This window comes from Primulina eburnea, chromosome 18 (assembly GCF_022965805.1).
Source record: "Primulina eburnea isolate SZY01 chromosome 18, ASM2296580v1, whole genome shotgun sequence".
In the NCBI taxonomy this organism is placed as follows: Eukaryota; Viridiplantae; Streptophyta; class Magnoliopsida; order Lamiales; family Gesneriaceae; genus Primulina; species Primulina eburnea.
In genome coordinates, this window is record NC_133118.1 from 32,391,697 (window position 1) to 32,409,283 (window position 17,587).

General features: G+C 35.8%; 4 protein-coding genes and 1 long non-coding RNA gene across 7 annotated transcripts; all 5 read right to left on the minus strand.

Moving 5' to 3' along the window:
• Window positions 1-780: 780 nt before the first annotated feature.
• On the minus strand, window positions 781-1,378 carry LOC140819740 (uncharacterized). The gene is made up of 2 exons (XR_012115268.1): window positions 1,275-1,378; window positions 781-1,054 (listed from the first exon to the last, which is right to left on the minus strand). It is a non-coding gene; the product is annotated as an uncharacterized lncRNA (long non-coding RNA).
• Window positions 1,379-1,568: 190 nt separating this feature from the next.
• On the minus strand, window positions 1,569-2,287 carry LOC140819281 (uncharacterized). The gene is made up of 2 exons (XM_073179289.1): window positions 1,700-2,287; window positions 1,569-1,583 (listed from the first exon to the last, which is right to left on the minus strand). Exons 1-2 carry the CDS (start codon window positions 2,285-2,287, stop codon window positions 1,569-1,571), a joined length of 603 nt encoding a protein of 200 aa, XP_073035390.1.
• Window positions 2,288-3,838: 1,551 nt separating this feature from the next.
• Window positions 3,839-8,828, minus strand: LOC140819459 (developmentally-regulated G-protein 2). Its single transcript, XM_073179561.1, has 12 exons — window positions 8,669-8,828; window positions 8,340-8,419; window positions 8,035-8,102; window positions 7,859-7,935; window positions 7,324-7,504; window positions 7,157-7,213; window positions 6,054-6,135; window positions 5,842-5,954; window positions 5,304-5,474; window positions 5,024-5,137; window positions 4,688-4,858; window positions 3,839-4,161 (listed from the first exon to the last, which is right to left on the minus strand). Exons 2-12 carry the CDS (start codon window positions 8,407-8,409, stop codon window positions 4,063-4,065), a joined length of 1,203 nt encoding a protein of 400 aa, XP_073035662.1. The 5' UTR covers window positions 8,410-8,419; window positions 8,669-8,828; the 3' UTR covers window positions 3,839-4,062.
• An 805-nt stretch (window positions 8,829-9,633) lies between these two features.
• Window positions 9,634-12,872, minus strand: LOC140819739 (uncharacterized). Of its 3 annotated transcripts, none has more exons than XM_073179922.1 (9): window positions 12,612-12,872; window positions 12,136-12,234; window positions 11,457-11,530; window positions 11,142-11,244; window positions 10,903-10,953; window positions 10,645-10,795; window positions 10,424-10,562; window positions 10,111-10,213; window positions 9,634-9,921 (listed from the first exon to the last, which is right to left on the minus strand). In XM_073179922.1, exons 1-9 carry the CDS (start codon window positions 12,772-12,774, stop codon window positions 9,770-9,772), a joined length of 1,035 nt encoding a protein of 344 aa, XP_073036023.1. In that variant the 5' UTR covers window positions 12,775-12,872; the 3' UTR covers window positions 9,634-9,769. The 3 variants fall into 3 exon arrangements, with proteins under 3 accessions (XP_073036023.1, XP_073036022.1, XP_073036024.1); XM_073179921.1 differs by having other exon boundaries at window positions 12,136-12,237; XM_073179923.1 differs by lacking the exon at window positions 10,111-10,213 and having other exon boundaries at window positions 12,136-12,237.
• A 943-nt stretch (window positions 12,873-13,815) lies between these two features.
• LOC140820010 (uncharacterized) lies at window positions 13,816-16,625 on the minus strand. The gene is made up of 6 exons (XM_073180308.1): window positions 16,288-16,625; window positions 16,052-16,180; window positions 15,479-15,582; window positions 15,247-15,391; window positions 14,876-15,016; window positions 13,816-14,783 (listed from the first exon to the last, which is right to left on the minus strand). The coding sequence occupies exons 2-6, from the start codon at window positions 16,121-16,123 to the stop codon at window positions 13,950-13,952; spliced, it is 1,296 nt and encodes a 431-aa protein (XP_073036409.1). The 5' UTR covers window positions 16,124-16,180; window positions 16,288-16,625; the 3' UTR covers window positions 13,816-13,949.
• Window positions 16,626-17,587: the final 962 nt, after the last annotated feature.

Genomic DNA, 17,587 nt, shown 5'->3' on the forward strand with positions numbered 1-17,587 from the left:
ATATTACTTTTTATGCTAAGAGTATTATTTTTTATTGTGAATATCGGTAGAATTGACATGTCTCCCAGTTAAAGATTCGTGAAACCGTCTCACAAGAGATCCTACTCAGCTACTCTTGTTTAATAATGCCTCGATACTGGGTTAACTGCCCCGCCTCAGTCGTTGTTTCATAAGTTTTGGAAAAATATGTTATGGGCTCCTAGGCCCACACTATCGGATCCATAAAATTAACTAGCCCACTAAATCATGCGGCCCAATTTATTTATATATAGATTTAAAAATATATACGTCCCTCGACTCGAATCATTGTATAATAATTCATATTTTTTTTTTTCCTTTTTACGTGAATGGAAAATTCTTGTGCAGACGTTTAATGAAACAAAATCCAAACTATTATTGAATCGCACTCAATGCTTTTTCTTCTCCTCCCTCCTTCCATCGCTTTACGTCCTTCCGACACAACCCCAAGATTCTCCTCCCTTTCTTATAGAACAAGAAAATTTTTGTAACAGAGGAAAAGATGTGTTACCCAAGTGCATGTTTGCCCGGTGCTTACCACCGGACTAGTCCCGATCGGCCATGTATTACGCCATTGGCATCACTTGCAAGGGTTGATAGAGGTGTCCGGTCGGCCGAGAGAGCCAGCAGAGAAGGTGCAAAGATAACCACATGCCTGTGTTCACCGACGAGCCATCCAGGGTCGTTCCGGTGCAGGCATCATCATGGAGAATATCAGTGGGTTAAGAGACATAGACGAGCATTCTTGATATCGACGATGGGAAACTGAAGTTCAATGATTTTATTTGCTATGACGAAGTTGTACAAATCAACAAATATGATCAATAAAATGCTAATTTACAACCTCAAGTAGTATGATATAATTAGTTTGAACTTTACAGCGTCTGTTTGTTACATTAAGGTCAACATTTTCCCTGAAATTTTGATGGGAGGGTGTGATATATGATTTACATGGAAACTCACACCTGAAACCTGTCGAAATCATTCACACCGGCACCGCGGCACCCCCGGTCTCCATCTATCCAGTGCAATATTACTGTCAAGGAATGGAAATTAGTCTAACAAACAAAAACACAAGGAAAGAATGATTGGACACAATACACAATGGTGTAAGAAATAAATCTGTTGGTTCATAATAGTTTCCAAATTTAACATTAAAAAACAAGAATTACATACCCTTTATCCTACATTTGCCCCCAACAATAAGATCATGATCAATTGGAACATTATGAAATCAGCAAAGAGTTGAAGTCTACCTCAGGATAGCAATTCTGCGAACTAATCGTTTGGTTGCTTGTATCTGCAACGACTTCGCATGATATAGGTCGTCTGTATCAAATTACAAATATCAGACACGTATTAAGATATGATATCAACTCCACAAGAAACTTTGATGTGAATCTCTCCAAGGGTAAGTCTCTGGATTCGGATTGTCCTACTGGACTAGTGATTAACATGACTGATGTAACTCAATTTTTCATATATTACTTTTAGAAAATCTTAGATTCGGGTAATTCAATTTAAAATATCAAAATATTAATTGGGATGGCTCAATTTTCATGGTTCTGGATGTAAGATGAGCAACCAGACGATTATGGTACTCAAACGTTGATATATGTAGCTCAGTATGGAACACAAAGTTGAAAATGAAAACTTTCCAAGAAATACAGCAAAAATTTACCTTGAGAGGCAAGTCGAAGAAGAAAAGCCTGAGCTTTCCACCAATCTTCGACTCTGTGTCGAACGTGATCTCACCGTCCGCCACATCCTCCACCAACAAAACCACGTCGCTCAAGATCTCCACCGCTTCAAGATCGAGCGTCGCGTTCAAGTACGATGAGCTACGCGCCTTCACTTGCCCGCCCTCCGAAGACGCATTCCCCAAGTTCTGTCCCCTGTACCCGATCGTGACATTCACCCAATCGTAGTCGATGGAGTAAAAATCCCGGTTCTTAACACTAACGGTGAGGTTCAGCTTCACGTCGAGTGAGATTTCGGGGAGCGCATGGAAGCTGAGGCGATTCAGGCTGAGGTGGACGATTGAGAGCTTGGGTTTGGACGGCCAGAGGAGGACCAAGGCGGCCACGAGGAAGATGAATACGACGGAACAGGATATTACACCGCAGCGGCATGATTTACGTAGTACACCACGGTGGTAGGACGGAGGATACGGAGGGAGAACTTCGACGTATTCGGATGATTGGGGCTGGCTTTCGGAGAGGAGAGGCTGGTGGAACAACGACGCATCGTAATGTTTCGGTTCTGTCATTCAGGTTTGCCGGGTATGAAGTCTCTCTACTGTTTGCGTTCCTGCGATTGAACTAAACTCGTGTTGTCTATGCTCAAGACTTTGGGACTAACTGAGATGAAATTTGTACAATTCAGAGTTTTGAGATTGAAACTAACCAAAGACTTTTACTTTGTTGTCGTGCTTTGGAGTGGTGACACGTTTTACTATATTTTATGTTATGTAAAAATAGATAAAAATTTGTCTGAGACGATTTCATGGGTCAGATCTCTCATTTGGGTTATCTATCATAAAATATTATTTTTTATGATAAGAGTATTATTTTTTGGTGTGCATATCGATAAGATTGACTCATCTCATAAATAAAGATTCGTTAAACTATCTCACAAAGAATTCTGTTCGGTAAAACATGTATTCGTGACTGCTAAAATCGGATTTTTCATTATTTTATTTCGAAAACGAGAACCAAGCGAAAATGGACACGACCAAGGCCTATTTTATATATATCATGTTTCCGAAGGCCTTTCTGGATTATTCAAATGTCAGCAAATTCAAGCACGGTTTATCTAATGTGAAAGCGACTTGATTTTAGCAAGTTATTACACGGGTATGTTTGAAATGTATGACTTTCAAGTGAGCAAGTTCGATCGATGAACATAATAGATCATTAATTAATGTTGCAAGTATACCAGTTTTCACAACAACTCAAGTTGTTCACTATTTTCAATATCATTAATTAAACTTTTATAAAATAAACAAAAATCTACATTTAAAATCTACAAAAAATAATTAAATATTTATCACCCCATATAGAATGACCTTTTTACGTACCTGGTTACTGCACATGCAAATAAACTTGTGCCATAGAACTACTATTTTAATAATTAGATTAAAAGAGTAATTCAAGAAAAGGATAATCCAGTTTAGTTTCCGCTGAATGTATTCAAAACAATTTTTTTTTTTCCTTTTTTAATATGTGCGCATAACAAATTACTAAATCTGTACTTTTGGCATCAAGATCGCGAGAGTTGATTGTGAATTGATTGAATGTGTATATATTGTTCCTTTGTAATGTATAAAACAAATTATGATTTTGAAAATTTATGTACTAATGTTTGAGAATAAAAATTCGAAACTCGAAAACATCAATGTATACATTTACTATACGATTATATTATATTAATAAAAATATTAAACTATGAACGACATATTAACTATCGAACAAAATAACTTTAAATTAATTCGACTTCGAAAAAAGTTTTGAACATGTTCGAATTTGACTTGAGTTAAATAAATTTGAATATGAATCAAATATTTATCGAGCTCACTCAAAAAATTCACGAACATACCCTATCGTTTAATCGAGTATCCCACATCATTTAAAATTGCAATATAAAATAAATAGCTTTTAAAATTGTTTTTGATGATATATATGTGTGGCTATGGACATGCGATGAAACGCCATTTTCTTTTAGTAACAAAATTTACGCCTAAGTTGTGATCCGTAGACTTTCTTACATCACCTTAGACGCTATTTAACACACACACACACACACACACAACGGGTAAAAAGAAGAAATCAACAAGGAGCTATCGAATAATGGTACAAAAATTCTCAAGATTAATCAAATATTCACCTATTTTTTTCACTCGTCCCTGACCAAGAATCGCTTGTAAATATAGCTCCACGTCCTCGAGATGATCTTTGGCTATTTCCTCCAAGGTGATTCCTCGGGCAAGAATACAATCTTAAGCCATGCATATTTAAGTAAAACACACACCAGAAGTTCACATAATCATGTCTTTAACGGAGCCTTCTTCTCACGGTCAGAAATTCGAGCAGGGGCATTGGAGTGCGATTTAAACCGGCCCCTACCCCCTCCATCATCCTTTTCCTGCATAAAGTCAAGTCGGTGCTTGATATCTAAATTTCAAAAAATAATTGAGGGCAGAGCAATTTATATGAACCAAAATACACCACATCTAAAGAATAATCAGGTGTGTGGTTCGGAAATTACAAAAAGAAGACCGTAAAACTTTGAGCTGGGAAAAAAGCAGTGTGCCATAACTGAGTTAGACATAATTGTCGGAATTCACTGACAGATGAATGCTTCCATATTCGAGCTTCCTTCAAGATTCTTCCCCTTACCAACATCCATTCCAAATTTCCAATGTACAAAACAATTAACAGTTTTTCTAAACACAACAGAGTTTAAATACAAATAAAGCACGACAGAATCAGGAGACATCCACAACTAGCTTGGAACTGTGATTTTTCTGTCAATGGTTCTCTAAATATGCATACGTGATGATATTAAAGAGTTTGCTATAGTAACCCTTCCATTTTAGTTATGTTGCATCTGAAAAAAAGTTAATGATGTGACAAAACAAACTCATCTAGGATAAGCTTTAGTTCATTACCTTTTTCTTAACTATCTGTACCACATCCTCGTCCTGAAGAGAATGACTAAGACCGCAATGTTGTGGATAGTGCCTTGCACTCACACCCCAAACTAGAACATACTTTACATCCTTTACCAGGCTACGGTGAATATGGTTACAAAAATCTTCAACTGTGCAGCCACCTCTACCCTGAAAAAAATAAAATGCAATGAAGATTATAATATACATTCTAAAAAGAGAATTAATGTACGCGTCAATGTAACAGAACTACATAGAACTTGAGCCACAAAATAAGTTCAGTAGAGGGGGAATACAAATATAGGAAGTGGATTATTGATGAGAAACACAACATACAGCAGAAAGGACAACTGGATCAGAGAAGTCTGGTTGCTGGCCCTGAGGCTTTGTGTATATTCTCACAAGACCCATCTCTTCCCACATTTTTGCAAGCAGTCGGTCCAGATTTAGCTGTTGAAGCAACAAAAACACACAATGTTACAAAAGAACTGACCGTGAATTCTTTGACCCAATTTAAGTTCCTATATAAACATTAATAAAATGTCAAATGGCTGTCTTCCAAAAAACAACATATGTCCAGCATGTGTCAAACACGGTACGCTAAAGATTTACATACCTTCAAGTTGCAGCTAATAACAACTGAATTTGGCTGCCGTGCTAATCTATCCACATCGTCAATGCCGATCACATCTATCTTGTTATAGACATATATGCATTTCATGTACTTACGATTCCCCTCAATAACATCGATGAGATCATCGACCGTGGCGTCTTCACGAAACAAAACCTTAAACAAACAACATGAAACCCAACATCGTCAAGTGAAATCTTGGCCCAAGGTAATTGTTGATCTTCACAATCTACAACTCTAAATAACATCCCAGCGTGCCCATAAATGGTCTAATTTCACATATGCACAAGTATTATGCACATATTACCTAGTGACTAGAGGTTTTGAGAACAGTTCAAAAGGTTGAAGTTTTTGTCAATACAGAAATGGATTGCATGCATAAAGAAAATAAATATTACAGATAAATATTACAGAGAGTAAATAATTTGTAGTAAAAGATAACCAAAACGAGTAAATTTACAAGCACTGGTCACAGAGAAGAGAGTGAACAGGGGGGGAGATGTAGGGAAGGGAGAGAGAGTACCTCAGCATTGTGAATCTTGTACTCATGTAGTATTTGATAGCAAAGCTTCTCGTCAACATGTGTTAATGCCATCGTGCTATTAAAAGAAATCCCCCCTGTTTTTTTCTTTTGAAGTATATCTGTTAGCAAGAGTCATGATGAGACAACTTCTAAAGCAGGAGGCCAGATTCCTACTGACCATAATATGTAACAAAGTTGAACGCCAATAATATTCATTACTTGAGGTGGTCTTTTGTTTAGGCGCAAACCCACAGCTTCAAGCTCCTTCGTCAAGATTTGCCGATGCCCTTCACTCTAAAATTACAAATTTAGTTGAAAGGTATACACCCAGGTAAATGATTAAATAAAAAAGTTGCATAAATGGATTGTAGGTGAAATTGTCACAGAGCAGAAGATGCCAAGTCAAATGATATTCAATGAGACTTGCAAAATCAGGAACACGACCAGTCACCATTTCTGAAAATGTCAACATGAATATTTTTGACAATGATGCAAAAATCAAACTCTTTCTCCATGCAAAATTGCTATTCATTGCTCATGTCTGGGATGAAAGAGAGAATACATCAATGGGAAGAAAGAGAGAATACATCAATGCAACCGGACAGAAAACGGGAAGGGCAATGAAGATGATCCCCTATGTAGAAGTCTTCATTTCTGGCTGTTTTATTAGGAAACTATTATGGCGATCATGAGATGTTGGCTATGGAATGATACAAAGTTACCACAATATTCTGAAATATTATAAGCAGAATTGGATTTTTGTTTGTTAGCAGTCACCAGCTCATGCTACTGGTCACATAAATGAGTTCAAGGTAATGTCCCCTAAATATAAATGTTGATCTTAGCATATGCGATGTGAGCACACAGATTACTCACAACTAACAGCATGCATAGCAATCCACGAGTGAATTTATGAAACTACAAACATCTCACAAAATGTGGACCTCGACATTAAATTCGAGATAAACAGCTGAATACACAACCATAAACGTAATTTACATAATCCAGAATATCAATTTACATGGTTATCAATTTCAATTATATGATGCTACTTCATTTTCAATATGTGAGATGAAAACATGAAATTAAGATGATAATAATAATAATATAATTTCGCAATTGCATGTTCACAACTAAAATGAAATATTTTCAGCAGCCAAGATATTATGTATATGCTTTCCAAAAAGGCCATTCTTTCGAATAATCCCATCACATGCAGATATCAAGCAGCCATGAATCATCATAATGTTGAATATGCATTAGCATTAGTATAACTTGTCATTAATTCATTGCAACTGATAATTCTTGTAATTACTTTTGAAGCATCCAAAACCATCAGCACAATATCGGAAGATTTGGACACGGCAATAACCTGGCATTGAAAAAGAAGTTTCTATCAGGGTTTAGATCTTCAACATTTCTTCAGCATCGCTGCGGTAACAATTGTTTTGTAGAATATTTATTTGTAAACAAAATTTTCACCTGCCTACCACGCCCCTTTCCTTCTGATGCACCTTCTATAATTCCAGGAAGATCGAGGAGCTGTATTTTAGTATCATTGTAGTGAATGATCCCAGGAATACAGGTAAGTGTGGTAAACTCATATGACGCAGCTTCGGAATGTGTTCCTGTCAACAGTGTCAAAAGTGTCGACTTTCCAACACTGAAAGTAAAACCTTGTAAGACACATCTCCAAAAGAAGAATACGAAGGGAATAATGTAGCTTCAGCTTTCAAAGTTAAAATGCAATTCAAATTGGCAAGCTACATTTCTCAAAACTATCATATCTAAAGAACAACTTCTAAGGGTTAAAAATGAAACTGTAGCCATTGAACGAAGTTACAATAGTATAGAATGAGACAAGAACCATCAAAAGACACTTAACTAATCATCGATTGCAAAATAATCCCCAGAGAGTCAACTATGTGAAGAAAAATAGGATCCAATTTTAGAGTCATAAGCTCCAGCAATTGTCTTTTTTCTCTCACTTTTTCCAACAAGTATTGAGAAAACAAACCTGGGAAAGCCTATCAGTGCAACACGTCCATGGCCAAATTTTGTAACTTCAAAACCCTCCCCAGCTCCACTTGAACCCTGATCCATAATGAACAGCCATCAGAACATGGCTTGCAAACTTAAGTAGCAATTTTTGAAAACTAAGAATACTGATATACAAATCAAGAAGTCATATACTTTCGGCGGCTCCAACAATTGTGTCCTCAGCTTCGCTATCTTAGCTTTTAGCTGACCCAAGTGGTATTCTGTATGGTTAAAGTACCTCATCAGTATAACGTTTAGATTCAAGGAACAAAGATAAAACCAAATTAAGCAACCGTAAAATAAAGAACACAGACTATAATCTCGAACACACGCATAACTGATCTCGCTATTAAAATTTTCCAGCTCAATTCAAACCCAACGTAAAGGTCACACAGAAAATACAATATCTATCATCCAAATTAATAATGATAGTTAACATATACTGGGGGAAAAAAAACCTGTTGCTTTATTTTTCTGCGTCCGGGCCATCTCAGCTTCAATTTCTTTGATCTTCTCAATGATCCCCATCTTGCCTCAGCTGTAATCATCCACAAAAACTGATATCATCCATCAACTAAATATGCTTCAAAAAACAGTTACACGGACAAAGATACACTCAATATTGTTGTATCACATGGTTTCGGTCGAACTTATATAATTGATCAAAAAAAGGAAAAAAAATCACGTAAAATCAAGGTATAAACTATAATCCAATCGAAGGAATTGATAATGCAATAATCTGTGTTCTTAATAAAACTCAAAACATAGATACGGGGAGAGATTTTACTCGTTGGAATGGTGAGATGCAGCAGATGATTTTTGATTGAGAGGAGGGGTGATGATTATTTATGCAGAAAGCGTGATTACTCTGGCTAGGGTTAGGGTTGCTATTCAGCTGTGGCACGCTTTCGCATTAAGAAGGGTGAAACTTGAAAGCGTCCAACAAAGTGGGTACGAGTGTCTGTCTATAAATGGACATAAGCAAACATCTCATAATCATAAGAATACACCATCAGCAGATGGATTGAATTGTTTGGAAAGCTGAGGAAAACATAATATTTACAAATTATTCAATAGTATGTTGGCGTAAATGTTCGATTTATTTCTGCGTATTTGTTTATCATGTTCATTCAAATTTAAAAACATGATATTCGAGAAAAAAAACTTACAAAAAATTATAGTTTCCTCACGCGATCTAGTAGAAATGTGATCTTATTTTGTTTATTTGTTATGATTTTTATTGAACGTGCACGGCTCGATATTCATATTTCATAAATCAATAGTATATTAAGTGATAGTAGTGCGAGCATTATTTTTTATGATGAAATTGAAATGTTGAAATGAATATAGTTAATGAAACTAGAAGTTTTTTTTTTTTTAATAGAAATTAGAAGCTTTTGAAAGTGTAAGGGGTAAAATGAACTTTTGTCGACATAATAGTTTCAGGAGTGTTTGCATTTTTTCAGATTTAATATAGACGATTCAGGCAGTAACCAAAATTAGTGAATATCGTGGCCTAGATGATGAATTATTACGAAAATCAGATCTTGTTTGGAATCTTTGGATTTTATATCACTTCGACATGCGTGAAGAACGTCGAACAAGACAGCTCATCATCTAGCCAGTGAAGCTATTAAGAACGATGCTACAGAGGAATAGTTTAATTGTATGTTTTCATCAACTTTTATGAGCATTGTATTGACTGATTCTTTGGAGATGAATTAATGGATAGGTGCGATCTATTTCAAAAAAAATGTGTAAAGGGGTAAAATGATGCATGATATAACTGAATAAAAATATTTTCCGAAAAAAGCACTCAAACCTGAGAGAGAACAACTTAACTAATATCCAAGATAAACTGAATAAAATTATCAAGAATTACGGTTGTTCACTTGTTCTTCACATATTTAATCTCTAAAATCTCGACAGCATTTCCTCTGTTGTACCCTAGCATGTATTGAGGAATCTCTTCAAGATTGACGCGCTTTCCGACAAAACCACACCAGCATTCCTCCTCAGCATCATCTTCTTCAAAATCATCTAGGCCAAAGCCAAAATTACAAGATAAACAACGGTAACCGGAACCACTAAACTGTTGGAACAGCGGCGGATTTGGAAATTTAGTTGGAAAGATGCTTACGACTAAAAAAATAAAATTTTATTTTAGGGGAAGGCTGTTGGCTGAAATTTGGATTTGCTGCAGCTTTAACACACAACTGTAAATCTTACCTTCGAGTTTGAGATAACTAAGAAAGTGGGAATACCCATTTGCAACAACATCAAGATCGTTCATGCTGAAGTTATACCGTTTTTCGAGAGCCAAGTATAATACCTGAAATGAGTAAAAGGAACTATGCTTTTAAGTATAAAATGACGGTTCACAACAACTCATCAAAAGTTTCATAATCAACGTCGAGACAGATTGTTACAAATCAATTTTTCTTGTCCGGTAGCAGTGTTTATTATTGATATCTTGTAGACATCAATATAGCTTATGCCTCTTGTAATTCACATTTAAAACGGGTTCAAAGAATTGATGTACCTTTTCTTGATCAGTGGACATGAGAACTTCGAATGTACTGAACAAAGCATCGGTTAAATCATCATCGTAAATTACATCCGCAGCTACAAGCAAAGAAGCTCTATTCAACTCTTCCACTTCAGAGACGATCCAACCATAGCTGAACACGGTGATGGAACTTATATTTACCAATATCCTCAAATTTTTTTGTTCTAGTAGATAATTTTTACAGAACAAGATACCTTTTCTGAGCTGATGAATAATCTATGTCCTTGGGAGGCCATGGATGGTTCCAATCAAGTTCACGTACATATACAGAAGCCTTTTCATGGTATAATCCCACATTCAGATGAACATTCTTAGCACAGTTACCAAGTACTTCATCGCCATGGTCTGTTAACCAGCAAAGCGAAAATGATAGTTCGAAGGAATCAGATGACAGATCCATGTATCCAAACTCGTGATAAAGAGTCGTGGCATCTAATTAAATAAAGTTTAACCAGTTATGAAGACTGTGTTAGCAGCACGTGCAAGTAGCATGCCAATCAAACCTGTTTAAAAAAAGTGAAAGAAATTCCTTTCATACAAAAACCACGATGAGAAATAATAGACTGACTAGTTAAAGCTTGCTGGTTCTATCAAATCGCTATTTACTGTCCTTGGGCCAAAAATCAGAAGACTTGATCATAGGGACGAAATGATTCAACAAACCCATAAAACCAGACATAAACAACTTTACCTGTACCGGCTCCAAGATCTACGGCAACAATTCCATCAAACTTGGACGAATTATACATCATATGCAGCACAAAATCGGCCAACACCAATTCTGCTCCCCAGACCTGATCGAGGAAAAACTCGTAACAATAGCATGCAGACAGAACAGAAGCTTTCCATATGGCTTGTTAAATACACATATTGGTATTGAGAAGAAAAATAAGAGATGAATCCACTGGAATTAAACAAAAGAACGAAACATCACTACCAAAACATGGTAACATCTTAAACTGAAGGTATGATGAGCATTCCGAGAAGATGAAACAGATTTCTGTACCTGGAGACCAACACTTGGGATAGATGAGGTAACATGATGCTGTATGGTGATGACAAAAGAATCATTCCCCCGATCTGAGCATTACAGAAACAACTTTTCTCAACAAATTTTTCACCCTCTTTGTTTTAATTTTCCCTCTAATTTGTTTGAATGATTGGGAGATTGAGTGAAGGGTATTTTCAAATTTTGAGAACCAAAAGACGTAGGAGCCATTTAATCAGAAGACTTCTGGTTAACATTTTAATTTCCAAACTACCACCTAAGAAAATCAACAAACAGCAGCCAAAAGCCTATATTGTAATTGACATAACTTTCATTTCAAATTCAGAAAAAGTCGAGTGCTTTGTTAAAGCAAAGGATCTAAAATGGCTTCTCCTGTTCAAATTAAACATAGTTCAATTTACATGGAGAATACAACTTTTCAACTGAAGATACCATTGCATTATACGAGGCTAGCTGAGAGGATCTAAAGATCAACCACCCACAAACGTACATATGAACTCTACTAAACTGAACAAAAAGAAAACTCATACATTCTCACCACACGGTCGGTAAACATGGTGAACAATTCTCTAATACTTTAAAAACAGTAATATAACATGACTGAAACTTAATAAAAGCTATCAAAAGACAAGATGTGATGAAAACTATACGATTTTAATAGTCGACTAACATTTACCTGTCTGCTGAGTCCGCCGAGGTAGAATTAAATCGCCATCTTCATCAACTTCACAAACTTTTGCCCCCACTGTACCCGAACCATCTCCAATCCATTCCACTGCTACATCATTTAACATATTAAGAAACCGTTATCTATAAAAAACCACTAAATTACAAGTCTTGTAGTAAAGTTCATGAATAGAGATACATTTCAATACGAACGAGGTGGATGAACCCAAAAAAATTTAAACTTTATGCAAAGATTTTTCGGAAAAATGCAACTTTCTCTACATTAAACAGCCTCCTCCCACATCTCAAGTGCCCGTATCAAATACTTACAGAGTTGACGCATATCACATACAGCGATCAAATTGTCCTACATGAGCAACTACTGATTTTACTGTTTCGTATATAGAGAGTGTTCTTAAATAATCATATATTGAGTTCAGTACAAAAAATCCATTGAATTAAGCCGAAGAATGGACGGGAAAATACCCTTGCGACGTGGAAGTGAGACTGTAAAATGGGAGATATGAGGACCGGAGTGGTTCGGAGGACAGCCCAGGTGAACCTCACTCATCACCTGTTCCTCCTCCGACTCGCAACCGCCTTCTTGCGTCGGAGACTCTTCCGGCAATCCTGTACCTCCGCCTGTCATCGTCCTGTCCGTTGAGAGTGAGAAGATCCGATTGGTGGAGCTGTGAGCGGCCTAAAGAAGATTCCAGATAGCTGCTGGATCACGGGAACGGGTGGATCGCTACGGCCCAATTCTGATAAATAGTGGACATTAGATCATATTATAATATAACATCTTTAAATATCATAATTCATAAAAACTTCTTTAAAAAAATCGTAAAACCCAAAAATCTATAACTATCATACTCCATATTTTTATTTATATTTTTTAAAAAATTATAAAAATATTTTTTTATTTTTATCTTATATATTACTTTAATTGTTCATAATCATTAACAGTTAAGAATTTTAACAAATAAATAATTTAATTAAGAAATCTATGTACTTGAAGAATCGCTTGCAAGAATTACGGATCATAAAAAATTGTCTTCGGTCCTAAATTTATATCTTTCTACTGTTAAATAGTAGCAGGGTGTGAAATCGTTTTTTGTAACAATAAAAATAAGAGTGAGTATCATGTGAGACCGTCTTACGGATCATAATATGTTAGACGGGTCAATTCTACCCACATTCACAATAAAAAGTAATACACTTAGCATAAAAAGTAATACTTTTTCATGGGTAACCCAAATAAGAGATCCGTCTGACAAATACGACGGGTGAGACCGTCTCACACAAATTTTTGTCTAAAAATAGTTGTCATTATTTTTTTATATGAGTAGGTTTCTTATGAGACGGTCTCACGAATCTTTATTTATAAGACGAGTCAACCCTACCGATATTCACAATAAAAATTAATATATATTCTTAGTATAAAAAGTAATACTTTTTCATTAATGACCAAAATAAAAGATCCGTCTCACAAAATAGGACTCGTGAGATCGTCTCACACAAATTTATCATATTGAGAGTTGCCATGAGGAACTATGGTGACCAGGGAGAATTACACTTCCTTGCTCTTCTCATTTTTTCGGAAATAATCAAAACATGAACATGGCCCATTAATTGCCAAAAGAATCACGGATTATTGTAAACTGGTATGAGTTTGTACATCACAATCAAATTCAAATATGTATTTTTATCATATAGTAAACCATAAAAAGCTGGTGTACATATTACTTGAGCAATATATTTAAGTAAGAATGTAGAGAAATCTGATAATGAAGAATTATCAAATACAGGTACATCAGGTATACTTCACTTCCCTCTAAAAGCTGCTAATCTGGCCACAAATTCATCATAGTCCGGCAGTTTGGGATGCACATGGCCGTTTCCGTTCAACATCTCGGGCTGTAAAGAAAACGCTCTAGCGTGTCCTTTATGGGGCTCGTTGGTTGGGCTCGTGACTTCACCGGGAAGAGACGATACCCTGTTTGGTGGCAGCTTGATGTTTGAGTCTGATTTGAAGATTCCACGGGGTGTTTTTTTCCTGCTGTAATGAAGCAGGAGGTTATCCATCATCTTTTCTTCTTCGTCTCGTTCGTTGTTGTCGCCCTCCTCGTCTAAGAATTTCAAGGTTCTTTGCCCCTGTGCCACTGCTTGTTCTTTGTTTGATTCTTTCGATTTTTCCTCATTCTCGTGTGCTGGTGGGGATTTCAGGGGCCGCCTTCTCACAGATTTCGGCACTGGCTTAGCTTTAACAGTGGGATATTCTTGATCATCTGTTTCTTTAGGTTCCGCCTTTTCATGGCTCGTCGTTTTTTTCACATCGGATTTGATATATGGAGGAGGGATTGAACCGTACTTGAGAGGCTTTTCTTCATGTTTTTCTTCATTCGGAACACGAGATTCTGGTTGGTTATACGTCTCATTTCTTACGATAGTATCCACTTGAATGTCCTTGATTGAAACACCTTCACTTGTGTATTTCTGTTCATAACCAGAGAGGCCATCTTTCCTCTGAGAACCAGTACATTTTCCAGGGTTCCAGCGTACATAATCTGACCTGTGCCTGGATTCGTTCTTCAGAACTGAACCTTCCATCCTATCACGCGAAACGTACAGTTCATCTTTGAAATCATCAGCATCATCCTGTAAGACAGTTGAAAATTTTGAAAAAAAAATAATCTTTAGGAATTAGGCCTAGTTGTGTTTAAAATGTATGAAAACATGGACTCTCTTACCTTTTTACCAGCAGTTTCATGATACAGCTTGTTTTCCAGAGCTTTTGAGTTCCAGTCCACGCCTGATTCTGCAGCTACATCTTGCAATAACTGAAGCTTCATTTCCTTCGATGGGCGGCTTGATTTCAACTTCTCCATAAACTACACAAGAAATATCAAACTCTTGGATAAAATTCAAGTGACTGGACGCAAGCAGATATTTATTTATTCGATCGATTAAATCATTGCACTTTTGGTATTTGAAAGACAACATATTCGTTCAGAAAATAGATATAGTGGAGATGTGCAGATATGTATCAAATAAGAAATGAGCTTAATCTAGAAACATGCAAATAAGATGTGGAACAACAACTTATAATTTGACACAATACCTGTTTGTCTACATAAAAATCCAGCGAATTCGTATATCTCTCGGAAAATAAAGTTCGAAGTTGCCTCAACTCTGGCAGTTCAGCAAGTCTTGCTGCTGCAAACATCAAAGAAGCTACAGCTTCCCTGCACTCCTGTGGACATTCACTGTGAACATAAAACATCAAGTTTCAGACTAATGCCTAGGCAATATCATTTATCATGTTTCTTAGATGTTTACACTGGAGATCATACCTTTGTTTATCCACGGTTCCAAGATTATTTGCGATGGTTACACAACATTGATCGACGAATTCGAAACAGCTGGACCGATTCAACTCGTTTAGAAGTCCTTCAGCCTGTCTCAAGATCGACAAAAATTATACATAAAATTCGAGCACTCTTTATATGCTATTCTTCCATTAAAAATCACTGGTCCAAGCTCAAACCCACCTCCTACCAACCAAGACAGTATAGTTTTTCTGTAAATCACAGATTTTACAACTCAAATATTCGCATCTTCATCAAAATTTAAATTGCCGAAAATTAAATGACAAAATTAATTGCTTGAGACAGCTAAAAAAATCCAATGAAAATAGTGCATCCCCCCTTATCCATGTTGGATGTAAATCTTTAAGAAACCCCTTCAAGATTTTGCCAAAAGAAACGTGATCATTTACACAATTAGCCAATAAACTGAATGAAAAGAATTTAAAAAAAAAACAAATTCAAAGCAATAAATTCTTGAAAATCCATTTTTCCAATAATAGAAACTCATTAAATAAATAAAACACGCAAAATCCGGATTAACAAATATGAAAGAATTACCCTCCCATAGGCGTTAGTATCCAATCCATTTTTAAGAAGATCAGCAATATCGTTCCGCAAATATTTCTGCATTGCGTTTCTCTTCTTCTTTATCAGCTCAATTCGAGTCCTCGTCTGCTTAATATCCGACTTTACTAGATTCAAGAAAGAAAAGAAAAACAAGAACCCCACCAAAATCATTGAAAAATAATAAAAACTATCCCAGAAAATCAAATTTATCGCCATAATTGCAGCACTTACCATCTGGAATAAAACTTGCTTTTCAATATCCCGTCTAACATTTTCTTTTCCTTCAGCGGTTCCCTCTTCTCTCTTCCTCAAGAATGATCAAAATCTCCGTGTATGTGCATGTATATATATATTGTATGTATATGTCTAATGCCTGAAATATACGCCAAGAATAACCTAGACTGGAAAGAAAAAGAAGCAGGTTCGAATGAGGGAATCAAGAGAAAGAATACTTTATATATACTGAAAATCAAAAGGGTTTCTGGTTTCCTTTTTTCTACAGAATTATTATTGTTATAATGAATGAGAAAGGCAATCAAATCGCCATTAAAGAACCTCTCAAGAAGATTGAAGATACAAATAGTACACACACATCTTAATTATATATATATATCGGTGGAGAGTGGATTCTGGAGAGGTGGGTGTGCCACGTCGGATTCGAACCAAAATGGTGTGACAGTATGAGGATGAAATGACGACAACGGGGCTTCCATCTTTATGGATTACGGGCTGTAAAGTAGAGAAAGCGCGGGGAGATTAGGGTAGTTTGGGGATTTGAAAAGATGTCGTGGATAGAATTTAGAGAGAGTACGAGGTGGCGGGGTAGGGTCCACATGAGAGTGGGAGTGCAGAGAGACAAATCGGGTCAACCTGCATGCCCCATGTTTTTAGCTTCATGTTAATTTTTTGCGTATATAATATAATTTTTTTTAATTTCTTTTAATTTTCAACTTAAATTGGGAAATTAGAAATTTAATGTGTTATTATTTAATTTTTTAAGATCGTGTGTTTGTTGTTTTATCAAATTTTATGGCAATGATGAGAATTTAAATATAATAATTTAAATTGTATATGAGTTCGAATGTCATGTATTTAAATTTAAAAAAAATGGAAATGAAAAACAAATAATATGATTCCATTAAAAGAAGAATAATAGAATAACATACAAAGCAAACAATGTTCTATGTTCTCCAAAGTATCTCATATAATTGTGAATGATCTAACTTAGATGTGCTATCAATGAAATCATATACATGTCTATTTACTAATCATTAAAATTTTTATGAAATAGTCTTACCAATTAATTTTGTGACGCAAATATATTATTTGATCCGTCTTGAAAAAATATTATTTTTTACAGAAAAACTCTTGTGACATCGTCTTACAGAATTTTGTAATACGGATTTTCGATCTGACCTAACTAGAAAAATATATATTAATTTTTATGTCAAAATATTATTTTTCACGGTAATTATAGATCAGGTCGACTCTTCACATAGATAAAATTCGTGAGACCGTATCGTAAGA

What these genes read in the sequence shown, in the direction of transcription:
- LOC140820010 (XM_073180308.1), bottom strand. Translation starts at nt 16,123, where the DNA reads ATGCAGAAATATTTGCGGAACGATATTGCTGATCTTCTTAAAAATGGA. An exon ending in ATACTAACGCCTATGGGAGG is followed by an intron (nt 15,583 to 16,051) that starts GTAATTCTTTCA and finishes ATCTTGAGACAG; the next exon opens with GCTGAAGGACTTCTAAACGA. An exon ending in ATTTTTATGTAGACAAACAG is followed by an intron (nt 15,017 to 15,246) that starts GTATTGTGTCAA and finishes TTTCTTGTGTAG; the next exon opens with TTTATGGAGAAGTTGAAATC.
- LOC140819459 (XM_073179561.1), bottom strand. Translation starts at nt 8,409, where the DNA reads ATGGGGATCATTGAGAAGATCAAAGAAATTGAAGCTGAGATGGCCCGG. An exon ending in GCAGAAAAATAAAGCAACAG is followed by an intron (nt 8,103 to 8,339) that starts GTTTTTTTTCCC and finishes TTAACCATACAG; the next exon opens with AATACCACTTGGGTCAGCTA. An exon ending in TACAGATAGTTAAGAAAAAG is followed by an intron (nt 4,162 to 4,687) that starts GTAATGAACTAA and finishes GACTTTATGCAG; the next exon opens with GAAAAGGATGATGGAGGGGG.
- LOC140819739 (XM_073179921.1), bottom strand. Translation starts at nt 12,774, where the DNA reads ATGACAGGCGGAGGTACAGGATTGCCGGAAGAGTCTCCGACGCAAGAA. An exon ending in TCGGCGGACTCAGCAGACAG is followed by an intron (nt 11,531 to 12,135) that starts GTAAATGTTAGT and finishes TGTAATGCTCAG; the next exon opens with ATCGGGGGAATGATTCTTTT. An exon ending in TATTCATCAGCTCAGAAAAG is followed by an intron (nt 10,563 to 10,644) that starts GTATCTTGTTCT and finishes CACCGTGTTCAG; the next exon opens with CTATGGTTGGATCGTCTCTG.
- LOC140819281 (XM_073179289.1), bottom strand. Translation starts at nt 2,287, where the DNA reads ATGACAGAACCGAAACATTACGATGCGTCGTTGTTCCACCAGCCTCTC.